This window comes from Lycium barbarum, chromosome 5 (genome assembly GCF_019175385.1).
Source record: "Lycium barbarum isolate Lr01 chromosome 5, ASM1917538v2, whole genome shotgun sequence".
Lineage (NCBI taxonomy): Eukaryota > Viridiplantae > Streptophyta > Magnoliopsida > Solanales > Solanaceae > Lycium > Lycium barbarum.
In genome coordinates this window covers 111,868,492-111,890,807 of record NC_083341.1, presented here as the reverse complement: position 1 = coordinate 111,890,807, position 22,316 = coordinate 111,868,492, and the positions used below count along the sequence as shown (strand labels likewise).

General features: G+C 35.2%; 1 protein-coding gene across 1 annotated transcript; it reads right to left on the bottom strand.

Annotated features, from left to right (window-relative positions):
• Positions 1-16,018: 16,018 nt before the first annotated feature.
• LOC132639630 (uncharacterized) lies at positions 16,019-17,605 on the bottom strand. The gene is made up of 3 exons (XM_060356070.1): positions 17,272-17,605; positions 16,433-16,506; positions 16,019-16,333 (listed from the first exon to the last, which is right to left on the bottom strand). The coding sequence occupies exons 1-3, from the start codon at positions 17,603-17,605 to the stop codon at positions 16,019-16,021; spliced, it is 723 nt and encodes a 240-aa protein (XP_060212053.1).
• Positions 17,606-22,316: the final 4,711 nt, after the last annotated feature.

Here is a 22,316-nt window from a genome sequence, read left to right as displayed (position 1 = left end):
GAAAACAACAGAATGCTGGCAAGACGTTGCAGATTTTACATGCTAAAGTTGGCCGAAGAACAAGTATCATCAACCGGTAGAGAACTAACATCTCCTGAAAAAATATGTGTGTTAAGAGACCGCCAATTTCGTTCTGAGGACGATATTGAGGACTTCTATTCTGATGACGATTAGGGTCTATTTAGGCTCACTGTCTTAGATTATGGGTCATTTAAGTTTCAGACTAAGGCTGTTAATTTGTATTTTTATTTTATGATGAAGTCATCAATTTGAATTAGTTGGGCATGTTTTTAATTTGCTTTTATTGTTAAAGTCTATTATTAATTGACAATTTAACAAAGAAACACAAATAAATTAGTACATAAAGGGTGCGGATTACATTATAGGGGAAAAGGTACAACTAGTAAAAAACATAATCCATAGAAATATTAAACTTAATAAACAACATACATATAAATAATGAACAACAACAAGATAGCACAAATAATCTTCCACAAGTTAAGTTTTTCTTTCAAAGCTATTTTCTCGTGTTGAGCGTTTCTAAGTTTAGCCTTCAGCAAAATTCATTTTTTTCGGAACCGGTGAGCATGACCTCCAAAAGTTCAATTTTTTCTTCAGCTTCCACAAGCTTAAATTGCCAGTCCAACTTAGCGGTATCTCTAGAGATACGTGAAGTCGCGGTATCTCTATCAAAAAGTGAATTTTTAAACTTCGCCGCCACCGTTTTATCCACGTGAATGCTATCTTCCTACCGAAAGTATTTGCAACCGCCCATATCCTATAAACATTATAAGAAAATCAGTTTTTTAAAGTAAAATATATGGATAACGTGAAAAAAAATACTAAAAAATGTAAAAATACTTACTGCGGGCACTTTACAACGCCAAAAACGGCGACCCGAATTATCTTGGGTCTTTGATGTTTTTAGTTTACAGTAATAACCGCATTCACAAATATCGGGTTGTATAGCAAACTTTGAAGTTTCAAAACTTTGAGACATGTTTTTGGGAGTGCAAAAGTGTGTTGAAAGGGTAAAAATGGAGGAAATGAAAGAGAAAAGTATGCTGGAAACGGGAGGGGTTTTTGTTAGGGGTTTCACGCACAGATTCTGTGCGTGAAGCCTACTTTGGTTCTTTTTTTGAACGGGTTAGTTTGTTTCCATTTTTTTTTGGGTTACAAAAGTGTCGGGCTCTTATTTCTGCCCCAATGGGTATTTCAAGTAATTAAAATGGATGGGTCCAAAAAATGGTAAATAGTTTGTCTTTAACAGGTAGTTTTTCGGGGAAAAAACATAAGTAGACAATAATATGATAATAATTACATACCAGTAGCAGGTAAATATAATTAACATTCTATGACATTGTTTGCAATAAATTTTTTCAAGATACAGAAAATAAACTGCAATCACAAAATAAATAAAAAGAGTGATCCCATTTAATGATAAAGAATGCGGGTACAATTCGGTTTATTCCCTTGATTCTTCTCTCCTAATTTTCTCCGTGATTCGAGGGCCATTAGAAGCTTATTTCTCGAACGTAGGATGATTTGAATTTGGATATGTGGACTTTCTTGGGATGTATTTGATCTCCATGAAAGGATATTGTCGATCTTCTTGAAGTATTTGGTTGTTAAGAAATATCCGGCCACATATTGACTCTTCTTGAATACCCATGAGTTTATGAGATCTCTGAGATGTGTCTTGATCTCTTTATGAATACCCAGAGTTAATGGGATATTCGAGATGCCTTTCCTAGGGAATATGTGTCCCTTTATATAGGCGTGAGCTAAGGTTTAGGGTAAAGTAGCCTCCAAGAAACCCCAACCCACCTTAGAGTTTGAAGATAGATTGAACTCATCTTGTAGAGTCCTATTTCAAATCCGGTAAAATTTCACTGTCTACAGACATATCAATTGAGAGTTCTATTGTAAAACAAATTGGAACGTACTCCGATAGCCTCGTCACCCAACCCAGCGAGAAGTTAAAGTGAGGAAAGATCCCAACAACTTTGCTCCTGATTTCATGCACAATATAATTTATCTTTCTCTCCCTTCTAAAGATTTTTTTACACAAATGATTATTTGTTATAAATATTATTTATTATTGTGGATGTCTATCTTTAAGAGAAAATTTAGGGTTTGGGACTTTGAGACCAAGCTAATTTTCCTTTATAAATAAAGAGATTCTATTCATTGTATTGACAACCCTAACAAGAGAAATAAGAATTCCCCTCTCTTCTCTTTTTCTCTAAAATATTCTTCTTGTTTGTTTTATTATTTTATAACAAGTTATCAGCACAAGACTCTACCTCTTAAGTACTCACTTTAAATTCAACAAAGAAAGCAAGAGATGCTTTTACACACATTAAATCCTTGTTGCCCACGGCTTCCATGCTTATCAACGGGTAAGATTTTACCTTATTTCTCTTTTGAAATCTTCAAATCGTATATAACAAGAAAACCTAAGATTTATGCTGCCGCATTAATAAACTACCAAGTTGACATGATATATGACAATTACATGTGACTCTTGAAAACGTATGGATTGTAAAATACAGTAAACCATATCTTTTATGCCTTTTTGTTTGGATTGACGCTTACAAAAAATTTTTGAAGCATCAAATGTACTCCACAAGAGCAAATATTATAATATTAATGTCATTATAGTTCACTTGAACTCTAGCAAAGTACTACGACCACCAGAAGTGATTATGTTCTGTATATCTCATTGTAACTAAATTAATTAACCATCAGAAGTGGTAATATTATTATAGGCTTGTTATAATTAATATTGAAGATATGATTGAGAAAAAAAAATCTTTACGTTATACGCATAGCTCGATTTGCTACTGTTGTAGCAATATTTCAAAAGAGGTATTAAGCTATCATAATTTGATATGCTTAAGGCACGTTGAGATAGTTATGTTACATTCCTGAAGAATGAGAAATTTTGATAAATACTACAAATACAGATCAAATTCCCTGAAGTGAATGTGATGATATTCAGTAAAGATTATAAATACTGATGTGCTCTTGGTTGTGAAAATATCACGCCTTACTTCCAGAAGAGGTAGAATAATTGAGAAGAAATATTCTAAACATTTTATTCTTTACTCTTAAAGTAGTAAGACTTTGAAATTTACTCCCGAAGTAGTAAGACTTTGAAATTTACTCCCGAAGTAGTAAAATTTTAAAATTTACTCCAGAAGTGGTAAAACTTTGAAATTACTCATGAAATAGTAGAACTTTGAGATTTACTCCAGAAGTAGTAGAACTTTAAAATTTACTCTCAAAGTAGTAAAACTTTAAACTTTACTCCCAAAGTAGTAAAATTTTGAACTTTATTCATGAAGTAGTAAGACGTAATTATGAAATAATGTCTTCATGTGCTTGAGCAAAAAGACGAGCTATTGATGAACGTCGTATTTCAAGTAAAGTTGTTCATTCCCCGAAGAGAATGAAGAAATTCCTAGCTTACCTCCCGGAGAGATAAAATAACATTAGAATATACATGTTTTTTTTGAGATAAGAAATTAAGGTAATGCAATACATACCCATCGAACATAGAACATCGCGAAATAATTTAGTTAAGCACTATTTTAAAGTAGAGTAGAATGTTTTCTACTATAACTAAATTGATACATTTATAGTTAGTGTTGATTATGTTTGTGAGTTAAAGGTATGCCATGTTATATAAAAGAAAGATTATGGTGTATGGCGGGATGTAATTGTATTATTATTGCTTTATCAATTGTGACTTAATAAGCTGGCACAGATGCAATATTAATTTTAGTTGCACACACAAGATTGGCAGACATGTACTGCATGGTATATTGTGAATAATAACGTTATAATATTCATACAGAATGATATAATGGCAGTACAATATTCACAATATGGTTGTTATGGTTTGTGTCATCAAGTCATTCTGGTATGTGTTAAACTTGCTTAATACGTTGTGACAGCAATTGGTTACTATTTTCTTTAATGACACAACAGTGCTTTATCAATCATCAGATATTTGGCTATGTGCCTTAACATTTGTGTAGACCGTTATACATTTAGATGACTGACTAAATGTTGTGCCATGCTGTAATAGTTATATGCATTTATGGGTATTGAAGTTCTCCTTTGCTATAAGTTGTGGTTTGTCTTTTATGTATCATACTAAATATTGGGGTCATTCTCTCTTAAAACAATTGAGATACTCCTTGTTAAAATCAATATCACTGTGGGCTTTGGATAAAAATCTTTTTTCTTTTTTGTCTTTGCACCGTGCAATTTGTTGTGAGTTTGAGAAAGATTCACCAGACTAATTATATATATAACCTTCACTTGTAGTAAGTCTACGCACCATAAAGGTAAAATTTTAAATTCTTGTTTTGCATGCACTCATAAATCAACTTCCCTTCTCTGTCGATGCAAAATTCCTGAAGTAGCATAACTAAATTCTTTTTCATGATATCAATAGTACATATCTAAAAAAATATTTGGTAGTACAAAATCAATTAACGGCTTCAGAAGAGCTAACTATTTATCTAGAAGATCATGGCACTAGTAGTGTCCAAACAATATGTGATTATGGAGAATAAATTAAAGGTTCCTGAAGAGCTTATATACTATTATGTAATTCGTTCTAGATTGTAATATACAAAGATATTATCGAAACAAAAGTTGTAATAAACCCCAAGTCTACTAAAGTAAATGGCTATCATACTGAAGCTATACATGATAAGAGGATTAAATATCTTCGAAATCATAGTGGGTAAGAAATATGCATGTGAATGGCTACCATCTTTATTCTCCAAGTTGTACTACACAAATATAAGCATGATGAAATCAGTACATATATGTCACGGTAAAACCAGAAGTTTATTGGTACAAAAAAAAATCATGTCATAGTAAATCAGAAGTTTACTAAAACAAATAGCACATGGCATGGTAAACTTGAAGTTTGCTAGTATATATAATTTAATTAGTTGGCATGAGCAATTTGGGCCATCTGATTCAAATATGATGAGCAGATTGAGTATTTGACATATATTGAAGAACTAGAAGATTCTTCAAGAATTTATTTGTGTTGCTTGTTCTCATGATGAGTTGATTATACTAGCTAATGTTGGAACTGAATTCCGTAAATTTTGGAACATATCAAAGGTGAATATGGGCCTGTTCACCTTCCATGTGATTTCTTAAATAGATGCATCGATAAGACAGTCATATTATCAACCCGCAGTTTGACATATGTAAAGTTGCTTGCTCAAAATAATTGAGTACAAAGCACAATTTTTATATTATGTAATCAAGACAGTTCATCTTGAAAATGCTGGTTCATATCCAAGCTGGTTTAGCATTGAATGCCTCCAACAAATAGCTAAATCACTGCTTTTGAAAGCAAAGCTTCATATGTTGGTCTGAGATATGATACATTGCATACAATATCACTTGTATGCTTCAAGACCTACAATTATGATAAATTCTCTCCTCACAATTGGTTTAGGGTCAGGAACCAAATATTTCCATCTAACAGTATTTATGTGTGGTACATGATTAATAATCTACCATGATGCACAAAAGATGGATTCTCTCAAGGAAGATGAGAGATATGTTAGTTTCTCCAACATAAGGGGGAGAGAATAAGCAGCTAGAAAATATATTGTGAATTATTAATAGTATGATCCTCATTCAAAAAGTAATTCAAGTTAAATGCCAGAAGCATTACTGACCCAAAACTAATTTTAGCTACAAAATTCTCCTATTAAAATTAATGTCCCTGAAGGACATAGTCTATAATATGCCTGAAGCGTGGTAGATCAATCGATTTCAAATGAAATAATCCTTGAAAAGGGAGGGTAACAAATGATCAAAATGTTTACAATAAGGAGGCAGTGTACTCTTGAAGGGCCTACGACGTAGCACTTCATGAAACCTCATGAGAGGTTTAGGTACCTAAAATAATGAAAGTGATCAGATCTCAATAAGTTTGCGAACCGATACAAATGATATATCGTCGACGATATCTTTGGTACAATATAGCGCAATATTGTAAAAGATTGTGAGGATCTGAATTCTATGTTTATAAAGCACTAACGTAGAAATTACTATCAAGTGAAATGACGCATCTTGGTAAGCGTAAAACTTATTGGACCTGCTGTCCAGACATCAGAAGATGTCACATCATTTAAATAGCAAGAAATGTTGTCACAGCCTATATGAATTACTTGACCAAATTATACGAAAATTCCTGAAGAATTTTAAATGCCTGAAGCATATACAAGTTGTAGAAATTTGTTCATAATTCTTATATGAATTAAGATAAGCAAGGTGAACGCAATTTTATTGCCTTAATGAATATTCACGGACTAAGGGCACAAATGACTATATTTATTGTTGGGAACGTCTATGTGAAAATCAAAATCTGTCATATTGTTGGTGCAATTTGATGACTTGAAAATTATTTAAAACTCTGAAGAGTTTTCACAAGCAATAGATTATCTGCTGAAAGAGGTTGAAATGAGAAACTTGCAATATTTTTTGGTCCGGAAGTGTCATATCTTTATGTTACAGTCATACGATGTTGTTCTACACGATAATCAAATCATATAAAGATAACATCTGTTTATAAAGCAAGTCATGAATGCACTTGGAGTGATTTCAACAATATAACTCTATTCAAAGACTGAAGATGCAACAGTATACATAGCCCAACTACAGAGTGGATTCTTAAAAAGACAAAGCATATTTCACTAAAGGTGTTCTTCACACAGGAGCTCCAGAAGAATGGTGATATCAACGTGCAAGAGATTTGTTCGAGCGATAATATGACTGATTTATTCATCAAGTCTCTACCAACTGCAACTTTTGAGAAGATGTGCTCAAGATTGAGATGTGGAGATTCAAGTTTTTGGATTGAAGTTCTCATTTGGGGGAGTTCATATGCGTTGTACTCTTTTTCCCTTTCAAGGTTTTTATCCCATTGGATTTTTCCTTGTAAGATTTTTAATGAGGCAGCCAAAATGCGTATTATTAAAAATGTGTACTCTTTTTCCTTCACTAGATTTTTTCCCACTAGATTTTTTCTAGTAAGGTTTTAATGAGGCACATTATCTATCAAATAGATATTCAAGGGGGAGTGGTATAAGTATTATTTATTATTGTGGATGTCTATCTTTAAGAGAAAATTTAGGGTTTGAGACTTTGGGACCAAATTAATTTTCTTTTATAAATAGAGAGATTCTATTCATTGTATTGACAACCCTAACAAGAGAAATAAAAATTCCCCTCTCTTTTCTCTTTCTCTAAAATATTCTTCTTGCTTGCTTTATTATTTTATAACATTATTTATATATTTTATGGACAATGGTAAGTCTACCTTCTTTCTCTTTCTTTCAACCTTCTCTCATTAATTATATATATGTTTTTCACCTTTATTTTTGTTATTAACATTATTATACTCAGAATATTATTGGTATAATTAGAAATATACATTATTATAATTATAATATTATTGGTATAATTAGTAATATGTGTTATTAGGATAATAATCTTATTGGTATAATTACTAATATACATTATTATAGATATAATATTACTGGTATAATTAGTAATATGTGTTATTATAATAATAATATTATTGGTATAATTAATAATATACATTATTGTAATTATACTCATAATATTATTGGTATAATTAGTAATATATATTATTATACTCATAATATTATTGGTATAATTAATAATATACATGTTATAATCATAATATTACTGCTATAATTACATTATGATTATACTCATGTTATTATACTTATCATATTATTGGTATAATATTAGAATACATCATTATACTCATACATTACTAGTATATCAATAATATACATTATATGTGTATATGACAAAATTCATAGCCTAATAGCATATAAATTTAGGAATAAATGATGAGCATACAGTATAAATCATGTATGAATAATAATGTTATATAATCAAGTATGTTATTTGCACCTCCAATGGCTTTTCATATGAAAAAAAACCCCTTAATTCTCTTGATACGTTTGAGAAAGATCAATTAAAAGTCAAAATTTCATTAAAACAACTTTAATTTTAAGAATAACAAAATCACAAATTGACATGAAAATTTAAAGGCATAGGTTTAGGCAAAAGCAAAAGATCGTATACAAATGGACAATGACCAGACTTTATTAAAGCAAAAGAACGTATACAAATTGCAAGTGCAGTGAACCTAAGGGGCGTTATTATGGTACGATGGAATAATTAAAATTTCTTCACATGTAGTTAGAAATTTAGTTTTACGATTGAAAATAGAATAGTTTTTTTTAGGAGGAGACGGTTTACCTCTTTAGTGGGTCTATCCAATGTAAATTTGAATAATTTTAGGTAGAGTTTGCAGGCAAACTATGCCTAATGACTTGCAAAACTATGCCTGAGGTTTAACTTTGACTTGCAAAACTCTGCCTGCAGGGAGAGTTTTGCATTCAAAACTCTGCCTGCAGGTAGAATTTTACATTCAAAATTCTGCCTGAGGCCTAACTTTTGCCCGAATGGCCTAACTTTGCTACAAAACTCTGTCTTGCGATTATTTTTTTTAACTAAGCTGGGGTTCGAACCCCAAACCTCATGGTATTAGGCGAAGGGTAAAAATTAAAGACCACCTCAAAATAAGGGCATTCCTGCGAATTTCCCAAAACCCATGAGTTCCGCGTTCGAACCCACGACTCAGTAAAAAAAATTTAAAAAATTTCACAAGGCAGAGTTTTGGATTCCTTAAGGTAGAGTTTGTACCTTATAAGACAGAGTTGGGAAAAAGTTTGCTTTAAGGCAAACATTTGCCTTAATGGCTAACTTTTGCTCGAATAAGCCTAATTTTGGGTAAAAGTTTGCCTTAAGGTCTAATTTTGCTTCAAACCTCAGCCTTGCGATTTATTTTTACTGAGCCGGGGTTTGAACCTAGAACCTTGGGGTATTAGGCGAAGGGCAAAAATTAAAGACCAACAATTTGAGGGGAAAAAATTAAAGACCAGTGCATTTGAAGGGCAATCGTGCAAATGACCCTTTAAAAAGAGTGTACACTTGGCCAATTTTTTTGTTCAAAAAGACTTTCACTTACCAAATCAAGCAAGAATTAAATGTGCATATCTCGCTCAAGGTTTAGAATTTCGCTCACATTCTTCATGTATAGAAACTGAATAGAATCAATATAAAATATGTATATAACTGTATAAATTTTGCATCAAGTTCATGTTAGGTTTTTGGTAATTTAATACAACTACAATAACATTGTATACATCTTTCATACAATTTAATACAACTACAACAACATACAAAACTTAAAATAATTTTCACACAAACTCAACATACAACTTTAATACAATTTTGAATCTCTTTTCAAAATTTGCAAAAAACACGCTTCGAATCTATCTTAGGATTAGAATTTCACTCACAATTTCGTGTATAAAATTGATGTAATAACTAACAATCAAAATTAGAAAGAGCATGGACAACATCACACACGTACTCTAAAAAACTTTTCCTTTGTTCTTTCCTCTCTCTACATTCAATCCTCCGATCACAGGGAGATAATAAAAAATCCTCTTCCTTCAGCGTTACAACAGTTCCGAAACCCAAATTTGGTGGATTCAAGTTCGATTGAATTAATTGATGATCCAATTCATACAAGAAAGTCAATAGATTAAAATATTCAGATTCATTGCACGCATTCATACGCTTGTGGATATTCATATTTGTGTAGTTTTGTAGGGTTTGGGTGAAAAGAAGGGTCTCTCAAACTTTGAGAAGGGAGTTGTACTCTCTTTTTCCTTTTTTTCCCAGATTGGAAACCCAGAAACAAGCATGAAGGAGAAGGGAAGGGGGTTCCGCTCCTTTTTCAGATTTGATATAGAATATTCTTGTTATGTTTTGTAAATAAGGAAAAATATCTATATATTTCGTAATAAAAAGTCTTAAGTAGGTGTTTGAGTCAAAATTTGTGTTTTAACCAAATAGTTGAATTTGAGCTGAGGTTAACCACAATTGGTAGTAATTTGATAAAAATAAAAGAATTAAAGTAAATAATTTTTTGATTATTGAAAAAAAATAGATAAAGAATAAGGAAAGATTAAACTTATTCCAATATTGATGAACAACAATAGTGTAATCCTTAATCTTCAAGAATGAAAGAAAGCTTGATCTCCAAAGAATCAAAACAACAATAATCTAGAAATAATGATAATAGTATATTTTTCTTAGTCAGACTTGGATGCCCCTCCTCTCTCAATGAGAATTCTATTTATAGGTCAATGATCTCCTCTGATGCTCTTTCCGTTGTGAATTTGTAACGACAATCATTAATTGGTGAATTGATGACTGTCATTTAATCTCCTTGATTCGGTCCGTTAATATCCATTTTAGCTGTTACTAAATTAATTCTATTTAATGCGCAATAAAGAAGATCTTTATCTGTTGTTTCCGTTGATGCTCTCTCCTTAGGTTTAGTTTGTTGTCTTTCCGTAAATGCTTTATTCGACATTACCGTCTAATATTTATTCGTCGTTGCATGTATTGACATATGTCGTCTACCTGTTGGTCCACGTGTCGGATACATTTTTTACCTATACAGATAGTCCCTCAATTTTTCGGGTTCATCACAAAGATGTTTCCGAGAAATTGCCTCGCCATTTTCCCTTAATTCTCTCTAATCTACATATTTGAATCTTCTTTCCATGGAAGAGGAGACGTTGTAACTGGCAGCAGATCGTGGCCCACTAGCCTGATGAATACGTGGTATAATTATAGAAGTTGAAAGGACTCGCATTGAATGATAAAGTCAGAAGTGGGCTACGTGGCCATTACCGTGCCCTAAATTTTCTTGCCGTTTCCCAAGATAATGATGGCAATTTTACCTTTTCTATAAAAAATTTAAATTCTATCTTTTCAATTTTTTCGCTCCAAAATTTCCAATCTTCCAATTCTTTCGCCTTTTTTTTTTCTTTCTTCTTTGATTTCTTTGGCTTCGTCAATCTTTACTCATGTCTTCCCCTTCATCTTCTCAAAATATTTTATCAGAAAAGGTCGTTGCTGTCAACGCTCTTTCCCCTTACATTGATGTTGACAAATCTAAGAACAGATTACCCCCTAAGAAGTTTATGGGTGATGCTATAGCTGCTGTTTTTGACCCACGACCTTCATCTTCACCAACTTCTGATATTGGAGACGATGAGGATGATATGGTCAATATACATCTGCCTTCCGTTGATAGTGTGATTCCAAAAAATCCTTCACATACTTCAGATCTAAAGATTACTCTCCTTAAAGGCGATGATTGTGACAGTTCGGAGCTTGACAGGAAAACGATGGTTTTAGTTTCTTCAATTATTTCTAACATCACTGAAGAGTCGCTTGGTTTTGTCCGGGAAAGGTGTCACTAGACGAATCCTAATCTTAATATCGTAGTTCCGAGAAAGGATATGCCTGCAAATGCTCATCTCCCTGGTTTTTCGGCGGTATACCTCTATCCTTTTGCTATTGGCTTTTCTTTGCTTCTTCCACCATTGATAGAAGTAATGTCATCGCTTGAATATTTGTGTGGCATAAATTACACCTGGGGTCTGGTGACTGTTTCAATTACTCGAGCATGTTGCTCATTTGGCCGGAGTGGAAATTACCCTCGACCATGTTTTATATTTGAATTCGATTCGTTTTATTCGGGGCTCTATGATTATGTTTAGAGCTCGGGGCTCTAGTAAATTGTTTAATGACCCTGAAGATGCGGCGTTGGGGTGAAGAGTTCGTATTTATCTCTACTGCTCAGCTGGTAAACGGGGATGCTTGTACCTTCCCGGAGAAATGGAACGTGAGAGGTAATATTATTTTTAAAGAATTCTACTTCCTCACTTCTTTTCTATAAACTTCTTCTCTTTTCGGCAACTTTTAACCCTAGATTGATTAAACCCTCAAATATAAGGGAATTTACTGAATTTGTGATTTGAGCTTCGGCGAGTGTTCATACATGGGGGGCATATGCTATTTCTAAGGGTATTCGTACTCTTAAAGAGACGAAATCGGACGGAGCTTCTACGAAAGGCAGAGGTAAGGCTATTTGAAGAAATATCTTACTTTGCAAGTGATAAAAAGCTTATCTCATACTTGTTTTATTCTTCTTAGGTTCTTCGAAAAAGGCGACAGCAAAGAAACGCCTGGTTCTTCGGAGCGATGGCGAATCGGCGTTGAAAATATAAGGTCTTTCACCAGCAAGAGGTCCAATGCCGAATTTAAGGATTCCAAGGCTGTTGGAGAACCTGCTTTGAATAAGAAAAAGCTGAAAAAGCAACATCCTGCTAAGTTTCAGATGCTGGAGCTGAGAAGGCAATAGGTATGCCTAGTGATTTCAGGCTAGTTGATGAGAGCACCGATTCTGAGGAAAACTCTCCTTTAGTTTTACATCGTCTCAGGGAGGTTGAGTTTCCTACTTCTTCTAATATTGTTGTCATTTCAGATGAATCTCCGGCGAAGGAGAAGGAAAATTTACCAGGTGTTTCTGAATGCCTCAATAAAGGTGACGTCGTGGCTCCTGAGGTGGATACCACTGATAACATTGCTGCCGATAAAACTAAGTCCCTTCTTTTTGATATTGTTGATGAAGCCAATATTGGAGATTTGGTTGATATTGAGAATATTGTTGCCGGTATAGCTAATATTCCCACTCATTCTTTTGCTTCTCCTTTCCAAAACCAAGGAACAAGTACCCATAATACAGCTTAACCTGTGTCCTGTTCTAACGCCGTTGAAAAAGGAAAAAGCGTTTTGAAAGAAGGTAAAACTTTACTCGGGGTTGACTCTCGGGCACAACTTCTTCAGGCGGATGATCCTGCCGCTATGTGGATGAAGACTTTCATTCCTCTTTTCGTTAATCATGGCCGTTTTATTGAATTGTCAGATGAAGACAATCTTTTGACCAACCCTCACGTGATGAGTTGTTTTTCTTATAACTATATTGGACCTAAAGAGGATATGATTTTAAAAGATATGCCCACTCACCAAATGGATATGGTGGCTCTTGGGCTTATGATTCAGACTCAGACATATTTATGTGGGAGTCTTGAACGCTCTAAAGGCGAGGCCAAACTTATCCAAAAACTTTGTGCGGAAAAGGCCGTACTTACTCAAGAAGTGAAAATTTTCAAGGCGGAATGCAATTCTTCTGTAGCAGAGTTGGATAAGGCCAAAGATGAGCTAGTGGCGCATCGGGCTGAGGAGAGACATCTTCAGGAACGGATTGACAATCTTAAAAAAGAAAAAGTCGAAGCTTTTCGCATAGCAAAGCAGGGAGAATTGGTTATCAATGATCTGAAGCAAAAGCTAGTGGAATCGAATCAGCTTCAAATTGATTTCCAAAACAAATTGTGGGATCAAAATGCCAAATTCAATAAGCTTGAATCTAATTTTCATGCTTTGGAGTTAAAAAATGTCAAAGATTCTGGTGAACTTGCTCAGGCTTTGATTGACCTAGATCTATATAAACATGATATTCATGCTCTCCGGAAAGAGTTGGCAGATAAAGATTGGGATCTTCAAAAGAAAAGTACTGCTTTGGCGGATAATCATAAAAAGTTTTCGGATCTTATGGGTCACTCCAAAATGTTGCGTGAGTAATCAAAGCAACTCCTGGAACAAAATAATATGTACAAACGACAAATTAAAAATATGGAGAAAGTGTTTGAGGATGAAAAGCAAAAAATTCTGAGCTGGGGTGTTATCAAAGCTCGTTATAATTTCTTGAAGACTTTTGATCTTACTTCTTTTGATCATGTTCGGGCTCTCACCGTTGCGAAGCAGAATTTTAAAGAAGCCAAAGAAATCCTTGGATATGATGAGGATGAATCTATGGCCGAAGAATAAATGAGTGTAGAAGAAGAAGAAGAAGATGCTGGTACCTCAGACGAAATGGATATGTTATCTGGAGACGCAACTATTCCCGTTTCTGAAGATACCGTAGTCGGAGAAGGTCTGAAAATTGGTCCAATTGTCAGGAATGTTTCCGAGAGTGCTTCTGTGCAAATCGCCAAGGATGTCCTTCATCTTTCATCTGAGGGCACTTCCACCAGGGAAGATTTAAGCATAGGGAATATTCCCGAGAGTACTCCTGTGCAAATTTCTCAAGATTCCCTTCTTCCCTCTTCTTCAACAGTTTGTTATTCGCATGTTTGAGTGTTTCGTTTGCCGTGTCTTTTTCTTGTAAGGCTGAAATTTTTTTATTCATGTTTTGCCTTTGTTATAAACAATCTCTTGGAAGTTTTCTTTACTTAAGATCTTTCGCAGGTGATCAATCCGATTAAGATTTTAAATATCAGAATTCTTGTAAGTAGACTTGTAATTTTAATTTTTGGGAAGTTTGACTTATTGGGTAAAAAAGTCGTATGCCAAATTCCATTTTTATCAGCTAATGGAATCGGAAACTTCCGGTATTATGAATGTATTGCTAGTATGTATGATCGGAATCATGAATACTATCAAAAATATAATCGGAATCATGAATATAATTACTTGAAAATAATATGATCGGAATCATAACTAGAACCAACAGAACTCAATTGCAGAGAGTAATTATGATCAGAATCATGGATATACCATATAAAGTTACAAAGATCATGTCATAATCGACTTTATTACACACATGGTTGTTAGTTTATGAATCGAACCCGGAGGTTTTACCCCGTACATTTTCAGAGTGGCGGATGGATTCTAGTATCAGTTAGTCCCCCATTGTTTTGTTGTGAAGTATGAAGGACTAAACAATGTCGCCCGTAGCCCATTTCTCGTACATTCAACTTACTGCCTCGTTAAAAACCTTCCCGGTAAAACCCGAATGGGACAAAATTTGAGTAAGGGAAAAAGAGTACAGCTTGTTGAATGCAACTAGATTTTTAGGAATGGAAGATCTTCAAGTTGCTTGTGTTGCAGTTGTTGGAGACAATTTTCCCATCCAAAGTCTCCAATTGAAATGTTCCTTTCCCTGCATCAGCTATAACTTTATAAGGCCCTTCCCAATTTGCTCCAAGTTTACCTTCATTTGGTATCTTGGTAGCCGGAGTTACCATTCGCATGATCAAGTCCCCATTTTTGATTTGTCGTAATTTGGTTTTATTGTTGTAATATCTTTCCACTTGCTGTTTCTGTGTTGTCAACTTGATTAAAGCTAATTCTCGGTGTTCTTCCAGCAGATCAAGTCCATCATTCATCGCCTCCATATTTTTTGCATCTGTTGCATGTGCATACCGTATGCTTGTCTCCATTACTTCGATTGGTACCAGCGCTTCTGCTCTATAGACTAATGAAAAAGGAGTTTCTCCAGTGCTAGTTTTGTGTGTAACTCGGTAAGACCAAAGAACTTCAGGAAGGACATCAGGCCAACTTCCTTTTTGCATTGCCGAGTCGTCTTTTTAACACTCTAAGTATTATTTTGTTTATGGATTCTGCTTGTCCATTGCCAGATGGGCGATATGATAAAGACGTTATTCGTATGATTCCAAGATTTTGAAGGAAATTTGTTATCTCCGCCCCAATAAATTGCTTCCCATTGTCACAGTTGATCTCCTTTGGAATTTCGAATCGGCATATGATGTCTTTCCGGATGAAATTAATAACATGCTCCTGTCCAACTTTTGGGTATGCTCCTGCTTCCACCCACTTAGAAAAATAGTCAATTGCAACAAGTAAGAATTTTACTTTACGTGAATTTTACTTTACCTCTAGCTTCAGGAAATGGTCCCATAATGTCGAGTCCCCATTTCATGAATGGCCATGAGGTAATGACTGAACGCAATGGCTCCGCAGGTTGGTGTATTGCAGATGCATATGCTTGGCATTCTTTGCATCGTCGCACAAAACTTTGCGAATTTTTGCCTATGGTGTTCCAATAATAACCTGCATGTAGCAAAAATCGGGCTAATGATCTCCTACCGGAGTGATTTCCACAATATCCACTATGCATTTGTTGCATAGCGGGTTCTGTCTATGTTGGGACTAAACACTTGGCGAGTGGTCCTCCAAAGGTTCTTCGATATAGTTCTCCATAAACTAGGCAGTATCTAGAAGCTTTTACCTGTAATTTTCGCGCTTCTTTTTTATCTAAGGGCAAAGTCCCTTGTTGCAAATAATCAAGTATCTCATTTCTCCAATTATGTGTTGATCTTGTTGCTCGTATTTCAATTTCGCTACTAATTGGATGTAATAAATGGATCACACTCCAGCTCCCCGGCTCTGCGGGATCAGCAGTTGATGCTAGCTTTGCTAATCCACCGGCCTCGGCATTGCTTTCCCGTGGAACCTGCTCTAACCCCCATTTTTTGAATCTTGCCAATAGGTCAGAGATTTGTGTTTGATACTTCTACATTCGTGGTTCTTTTATGCTGAAAGTTCCATTTACCTGGTTAACCACCAATTGCGAATCACAGTGTACTTTGATGCTTTCCGCTTTGTACTCTAAAGCAAGCTTTAAACCTGCAACAACAACCTCATACTCGGCCTCATTGTTAGTAATTTTTGGGCATTTTATGGCTTGGCCGACAATTTCACCACTGGGTACTTTTAGTACTAAACCTAATCCCGATCCACTTTCATTATATTCTCCATCCGTCTATAGGGTCTATATCTTGGGGGATGACCTCGAATTAGTGACGGTTTCTTTCTCTGCTTCCAAATACAATTTTGAACTAAAATCTGCCACAAAATCGGCAAGAATTTGCGATTTTATAGCATTTCTAGGCTGATAAGAAATATTGAATTCACTAAGATCAATTGCCCATTTAGCTAACCTGCCTGACAATTCCGGTCTATGGAGAATACTCCGTAGAGGGAATGTTGTTACCACGACAATGGGATGACTTTGAAAATAGTGTCTTAATTTTCTAGCAGCATGTATTAAAGCTAGTGCCAATTTTTCTAAATATGGATATCTAGTTTCGGCATCTAAAAGCGTTTTACTAACATAATAAATTGGAGATTGTTTACCTTCATCTTCCCGTACTAGAACCGCACTTACCGACACCTCTGAAACGGCAAGGTATAGAAACATCTTCTCCTAAGGGTTTGGTTTTGACAGCAGTGGTGGACTTGAAAGGTATTTCTTAAGCTCTTGCAATGCTTGTTTACATTCCAGCGTCCACTTAAAGTCTTGTTGTTTCTTCAACGCAGTGAAGAATTTGTGACACCTCTCCGATGACCTTGAAATAAATTAGGATATCGCTTCTACTAGCCCAGTCAAACTTTGCACCTCCTTTATGCTGCTAAGATTATCTGGAATGTTTTCTATAGCATTTATCTGGTTTGGATTTATCTCTATTCCTCGCTTTGAAACCATGGATCCCAAGAACTTTCCGGATGATACACCAAATACACATTTTTCTGGGTTCAGCTTCATGTTAAATTGCCTTAGTATTGCAAAGGCTTCTTTTAAATGAATCAGGTAATCTTCAGCTCTTTCCGATTTTACCACCATAACGTCAATATATACTTCCATAGTTTTTCCAAACTGATCTTTGAACATCGTGGTTACCAACCGTTGATATGTTGCACCAGCGTTCTTGAGTCCAAACGGCATTACGTTATAACAGTGCAAACCCCTCGGCGTTATAAATGTTGTTTTTGTTTGATTTGCAGGATTCATCTTGATTTTATTGTACCCTGAATATGCGTCAAGAAAACTTAACAATTCATGGCCGGCTGTGGCTTCTATCATTTGATCTATATAAGGAAGTGGGAATGGATCTTTTGGACATGCTTTATTTAGATCTGTGAAATCTACACACATCCGCATCTTTCCATTCTTCTTTGGCACTACTACCACATTCGATACCCATTCTGTATGTTCCACCGGCCTTATGGACCCGGATTTCAACAACCTTTGTACTTCTTATGAACTTACTTCTATCATCGGGGAACCTTCTTCGGGGTTGTTTTACAGGTCTGTGATAAGGATCGATGTGTAATTTGTGCGTCACTATCTCTGGCGCCGGTTGGCGCAGTTTACACCCGATGAATGTGCGCTTTTCCGGAGATGCCTCGTCAAATGGCATTGGGTTAAGATCTTCAATTGTAGCCGTTGATTGTTCTTCTATTGAAAGGTCTTGTATAGCGTCCTTTTCCGCGTCCTTGGTGCTTGATCCTATTTGCTGTAGTATTTGGTAGACCTGTTTATCTTTCTTACATTTGTTTTTTGGTTTGAAATGTTCCACCTTCGGCACGCCTTTCTTTATTGCCACTGCGTAACAGTCTCTGGAAATTCTTTGCTCTCCCCGAACTTCACCTACACCCCATGGTGTTGGGAATTTGACCACTTGGCGATATGTAGATGGCACTGCTTTCATGGCATGGATCCAGGGACGTCCAACCAGTGTTTTAAAAGGCAGTTTTGGGACTCGTCTCGGGGCTCGCCCCAGGGCGGGGCACTAGCAAAATGCCCCAGGGCTCATGTTCGGGGCTTAATTCCTGCGAGGCTTACGCCCTAAGCGCCCGATTGTACGCCCTAAACACGCCTAACGCCCAACGCTCGGGGCTCGCCTAACAGTTCCTACACAATTATATGTTAAATTCCTTAATTAAAACCATTGACCCTCATAATTCTTTAACAAATGATTGACACTTAATAATTTTTCATTTACCTAAGTAAGAAGATTGGGTATAACTCAAATAACAAGTCGTAGTATTGCATATTTACTATATGAGAACATCGTGAGGGTGAATATCACTTAATATTTCTTTTAAGAATACATAACCGAATTGTGAATTTTCACTTGTCATTGGTCTTTTGTCCTATCTATCAAATTATCATATTTTATTATTTCTGTATTTGAAAGTAATTTTATTTTTATTCATGAAGGAGTTACGTTTCAATTATAATACTGATAAAGTTGTTTATAGGGTGATACAATGAATAGAATGATAGTAATATTGTTTTAACAAATTATGATTTTTCATTGTTTGAAAGTTAAGATGTTAGAGTTGATTTGCATTTCATAATAGCTTTTATTTCATTGTATTGCTTATACTTGTAAGGTTATATATATATATATATATATATATATATACACACACACACTTCTCTTTTATTTTTTATGTAATTTTACATATTTAAAAATATTTATTATAATTATATTATTTTATGAAATACAAAAAATTAAATACCCATGGGGCTTACGCCTCACCGAGGCATATGTAAAACGCCCCGCCTTACGCCCCTGCCTTTTTAAACACTGCGTCCAACTATCATGTTGTAAGCCATCGCAAAGGACATAATTGAAAAAGTAGTTTCCAATTCTACTCTGCCCGCTACTACTGGTAAAATGATTTCACCCAGAGTTCTTTCTGTTGAATTATTAAACCCAGTGAGCATGACGGATTTGTGGATTATTTTGCTCGTTAATTTCATCTCTTCTATGATCCTGAGGTTTATGATGTTGGCTGCACTTCCCTGATCAACAAAAACACGTTTAATATCAGTATCTAAAATACATAAAGTAATTACTAATCCATCATTATGCGGGAATTGCATATTATCGGTGTCGGCTTCGTCGAAGGTGATACAATCTTGGACAAGAGCCAGTCTATCTCTTTTTTCACTTCGAGTTGTTATCCTTTTGAACTTCACGCCTGAAGTATAAGTAACCTTGTTGATGTCCATCCCTCTTGTAATATTGGTGTCTGCTCCACCTGTAATGAAATTTACCACCCGTTTTGGCTCGGGAAGTGGAGGCAGCACTCTTTGTTCCCTATTTCTATAATATGCTTGTTTGCCTTTCTCCGAAAGTAACTTCGTCAAATGTCCTTGTTACAAGAGATCATCGACTGCCAATCGCAATGCATGACAATCTTCAGTCTTATGACCATATCCTTTGTGAAATTCACATAAATGTTCTGGATTTCTTTTGCTTGGATCTCATCTTTCCGGTCCATTTGACCCTATTCCCCAATTTATCCAATGGCACAACAACTTCTGACGTCGATACACAAAAATTAAAATCCTTGAGTTTTGGAGCTTCGGTGTTGTTATTTCCTCGGGAAGACCCTGTTGCTGGTGGTGATCTATGTCGATATTGATTATTCCTTCGTGTGCTTTCATGACTTCCGCGTGGATAATATGGTTCATAGCGTTCCCTTCTATGCGTCCTATCTCCATCGTTTCTTCTGAAATTGCTTCTACTTGCCGTATCCCTGGTTGATGGCGGTGACTTCCTCATGATTGGATTAATGATATACTGTTCTATCCGAATTTTTGAACAATATTGATAATATATATCATCCTAGGTCTTTGTCAGGTATTCAATTAAATGTTTGGCGAGATCCTTGGTTGCCGGCGTTCAATTGGGATGTAATGCATGTCGGAACGCAATCCCAGCCCATTTGACTTTAGTTTGTGGCAAGGTGTTGCGGTGTTTCTGGAACCGGTGAACGAATTCTTGTAGGGTTTCATCCCTCCTTTGCTTGATGTTAAATATATCTTCCATTCTTTTCTCTGCTTTCCTTGCCCCAGTATGTGCTTTTTTGAATTTATCCACCAAATCCACAAAGGATTCAAGTGAATTTGGGGCAATTTTGCATACCAATCCAACGCTCCTCCTGTTAGTACTTGCCCAAATCGTTTAATCATAATGGAACGAGTCATCTTAGGTCTAAGATCACAGGCCTGAATAACGGATGTATAGGCAGTGATATGATCTTGGGGGTCAGTAGTTCCATCATATTTCTTTATTTTTGGTAATTTGAAACTTTCTGGAACATGCTCCAAATCTACAGAATCTTTCCACGGATGATATATGTAATCACTATCATCCTCTTTTTTGATTGCAGGAGGTGCCCCAGGTATTCTACTGATTCTTTCCTCATGTTCTTTGAACTTTTTCATATGTTCCTCGAACTGCTGTAATATTGGAACAAGTATGATTGGATTGATATCGGCATCAGCATCAGCATGCCCTGTAGCCTCTAATGTCACGTCGAGATCGTCGGCATTGGTCGGCTCCCCATTTGAGTTTCTCTGTTCTGGAGGTACTGATAGACTAGAACCAGCGACTTCGTTCATTGTAGGCGGTTGCGTGGAATTTTGTCGTATTTCTGCCATCATTTGTTTCATCACCTCCGTCATCTCTCCTTTCAGAAACTCCCGTAAATCTCCTACTGGGATTGAAGCTTGGTTTGGATCCTCCATTGATGTATTTCCCGTTGTCCCATTAGTTGGGTCAACCAGTACTTCTTCATTGGTATTTCTATTTCAGTCAATGGGTGGTATAGAAGTAACTCCTGTCATATTTGAGTAAAAAGGCAGAAGGAAATACCAAAGTAATAATGCTTGTGTAAACTGAGATAATATAGAGATCAAACTAGAAAGCCAACTGTAGAATTCCCACAGATGGCGCCAAACTGTTTGAGTCAAAATTTGTGTTTTACTCAAATAGTTGAATTTGTGCTGAGGTTAACCACAGTTGGTAGTAATTTGATATGAATAAAAGAATTAAAGTAAATAAGTTTTTGATTATTGATAAAGAATAGATAAATAAAAAGGAAAGAGTAAACTTATTCCAATATTGATGAACAACAATAGCGTAATCCTTAATCTTCAAGAATGAAAAAAAACTTGATCTCCAAAGAATCAAAACAACAATAATCTAGAAATAATGATAATAGTGTATTTTTCTTATTCAGACTTGGATGCCCCTTCTCTATCAATGAGAATTCTATTTATAGGTCAATGATCTCCTCTGATGCTCTTTCCGTTGTGTATTTGTAACGGTAATCACTAATTGGTGAATTGATGACTGTCATTTAATCTCCTTGATTCGGTCCGTTAATATCCGTTTGAGCTATTACTGAATTAATTCTATTTAATGCGCAATAAAGAAGATCTTTATCCGTTGTTTCCCTTGATGCTCTCTCCGTAGGTTCAGTTTGTTGTCTTTCCGTAAATACTTTATTCGGCATTACCGTCTAATATTTATTCGTCGTTGAATGTATTGACATATGTCGTCTACCTATTGGTCCACGTGTCGGATACATTTTTTACCCATACAGTAGGCATCCTATGTCATTTTCTCTTTTTAATATGGGAATTTTACATATATGACTACATTTTGGGGGTTTAAAATTGGACATAGCTACATTTTCAATATTTACATGGTGTAGCTACTTTTTTTTTTTTTTTTGCTGTATTCATTTTTTTTTGCTGTATTCATTTTTTTTCCGCTGTGTTCATGAATACAACGATTTTTCTTTTTTCTTTTTCACTGTATTCATGAAATGACTATCTGTATTCATAAACG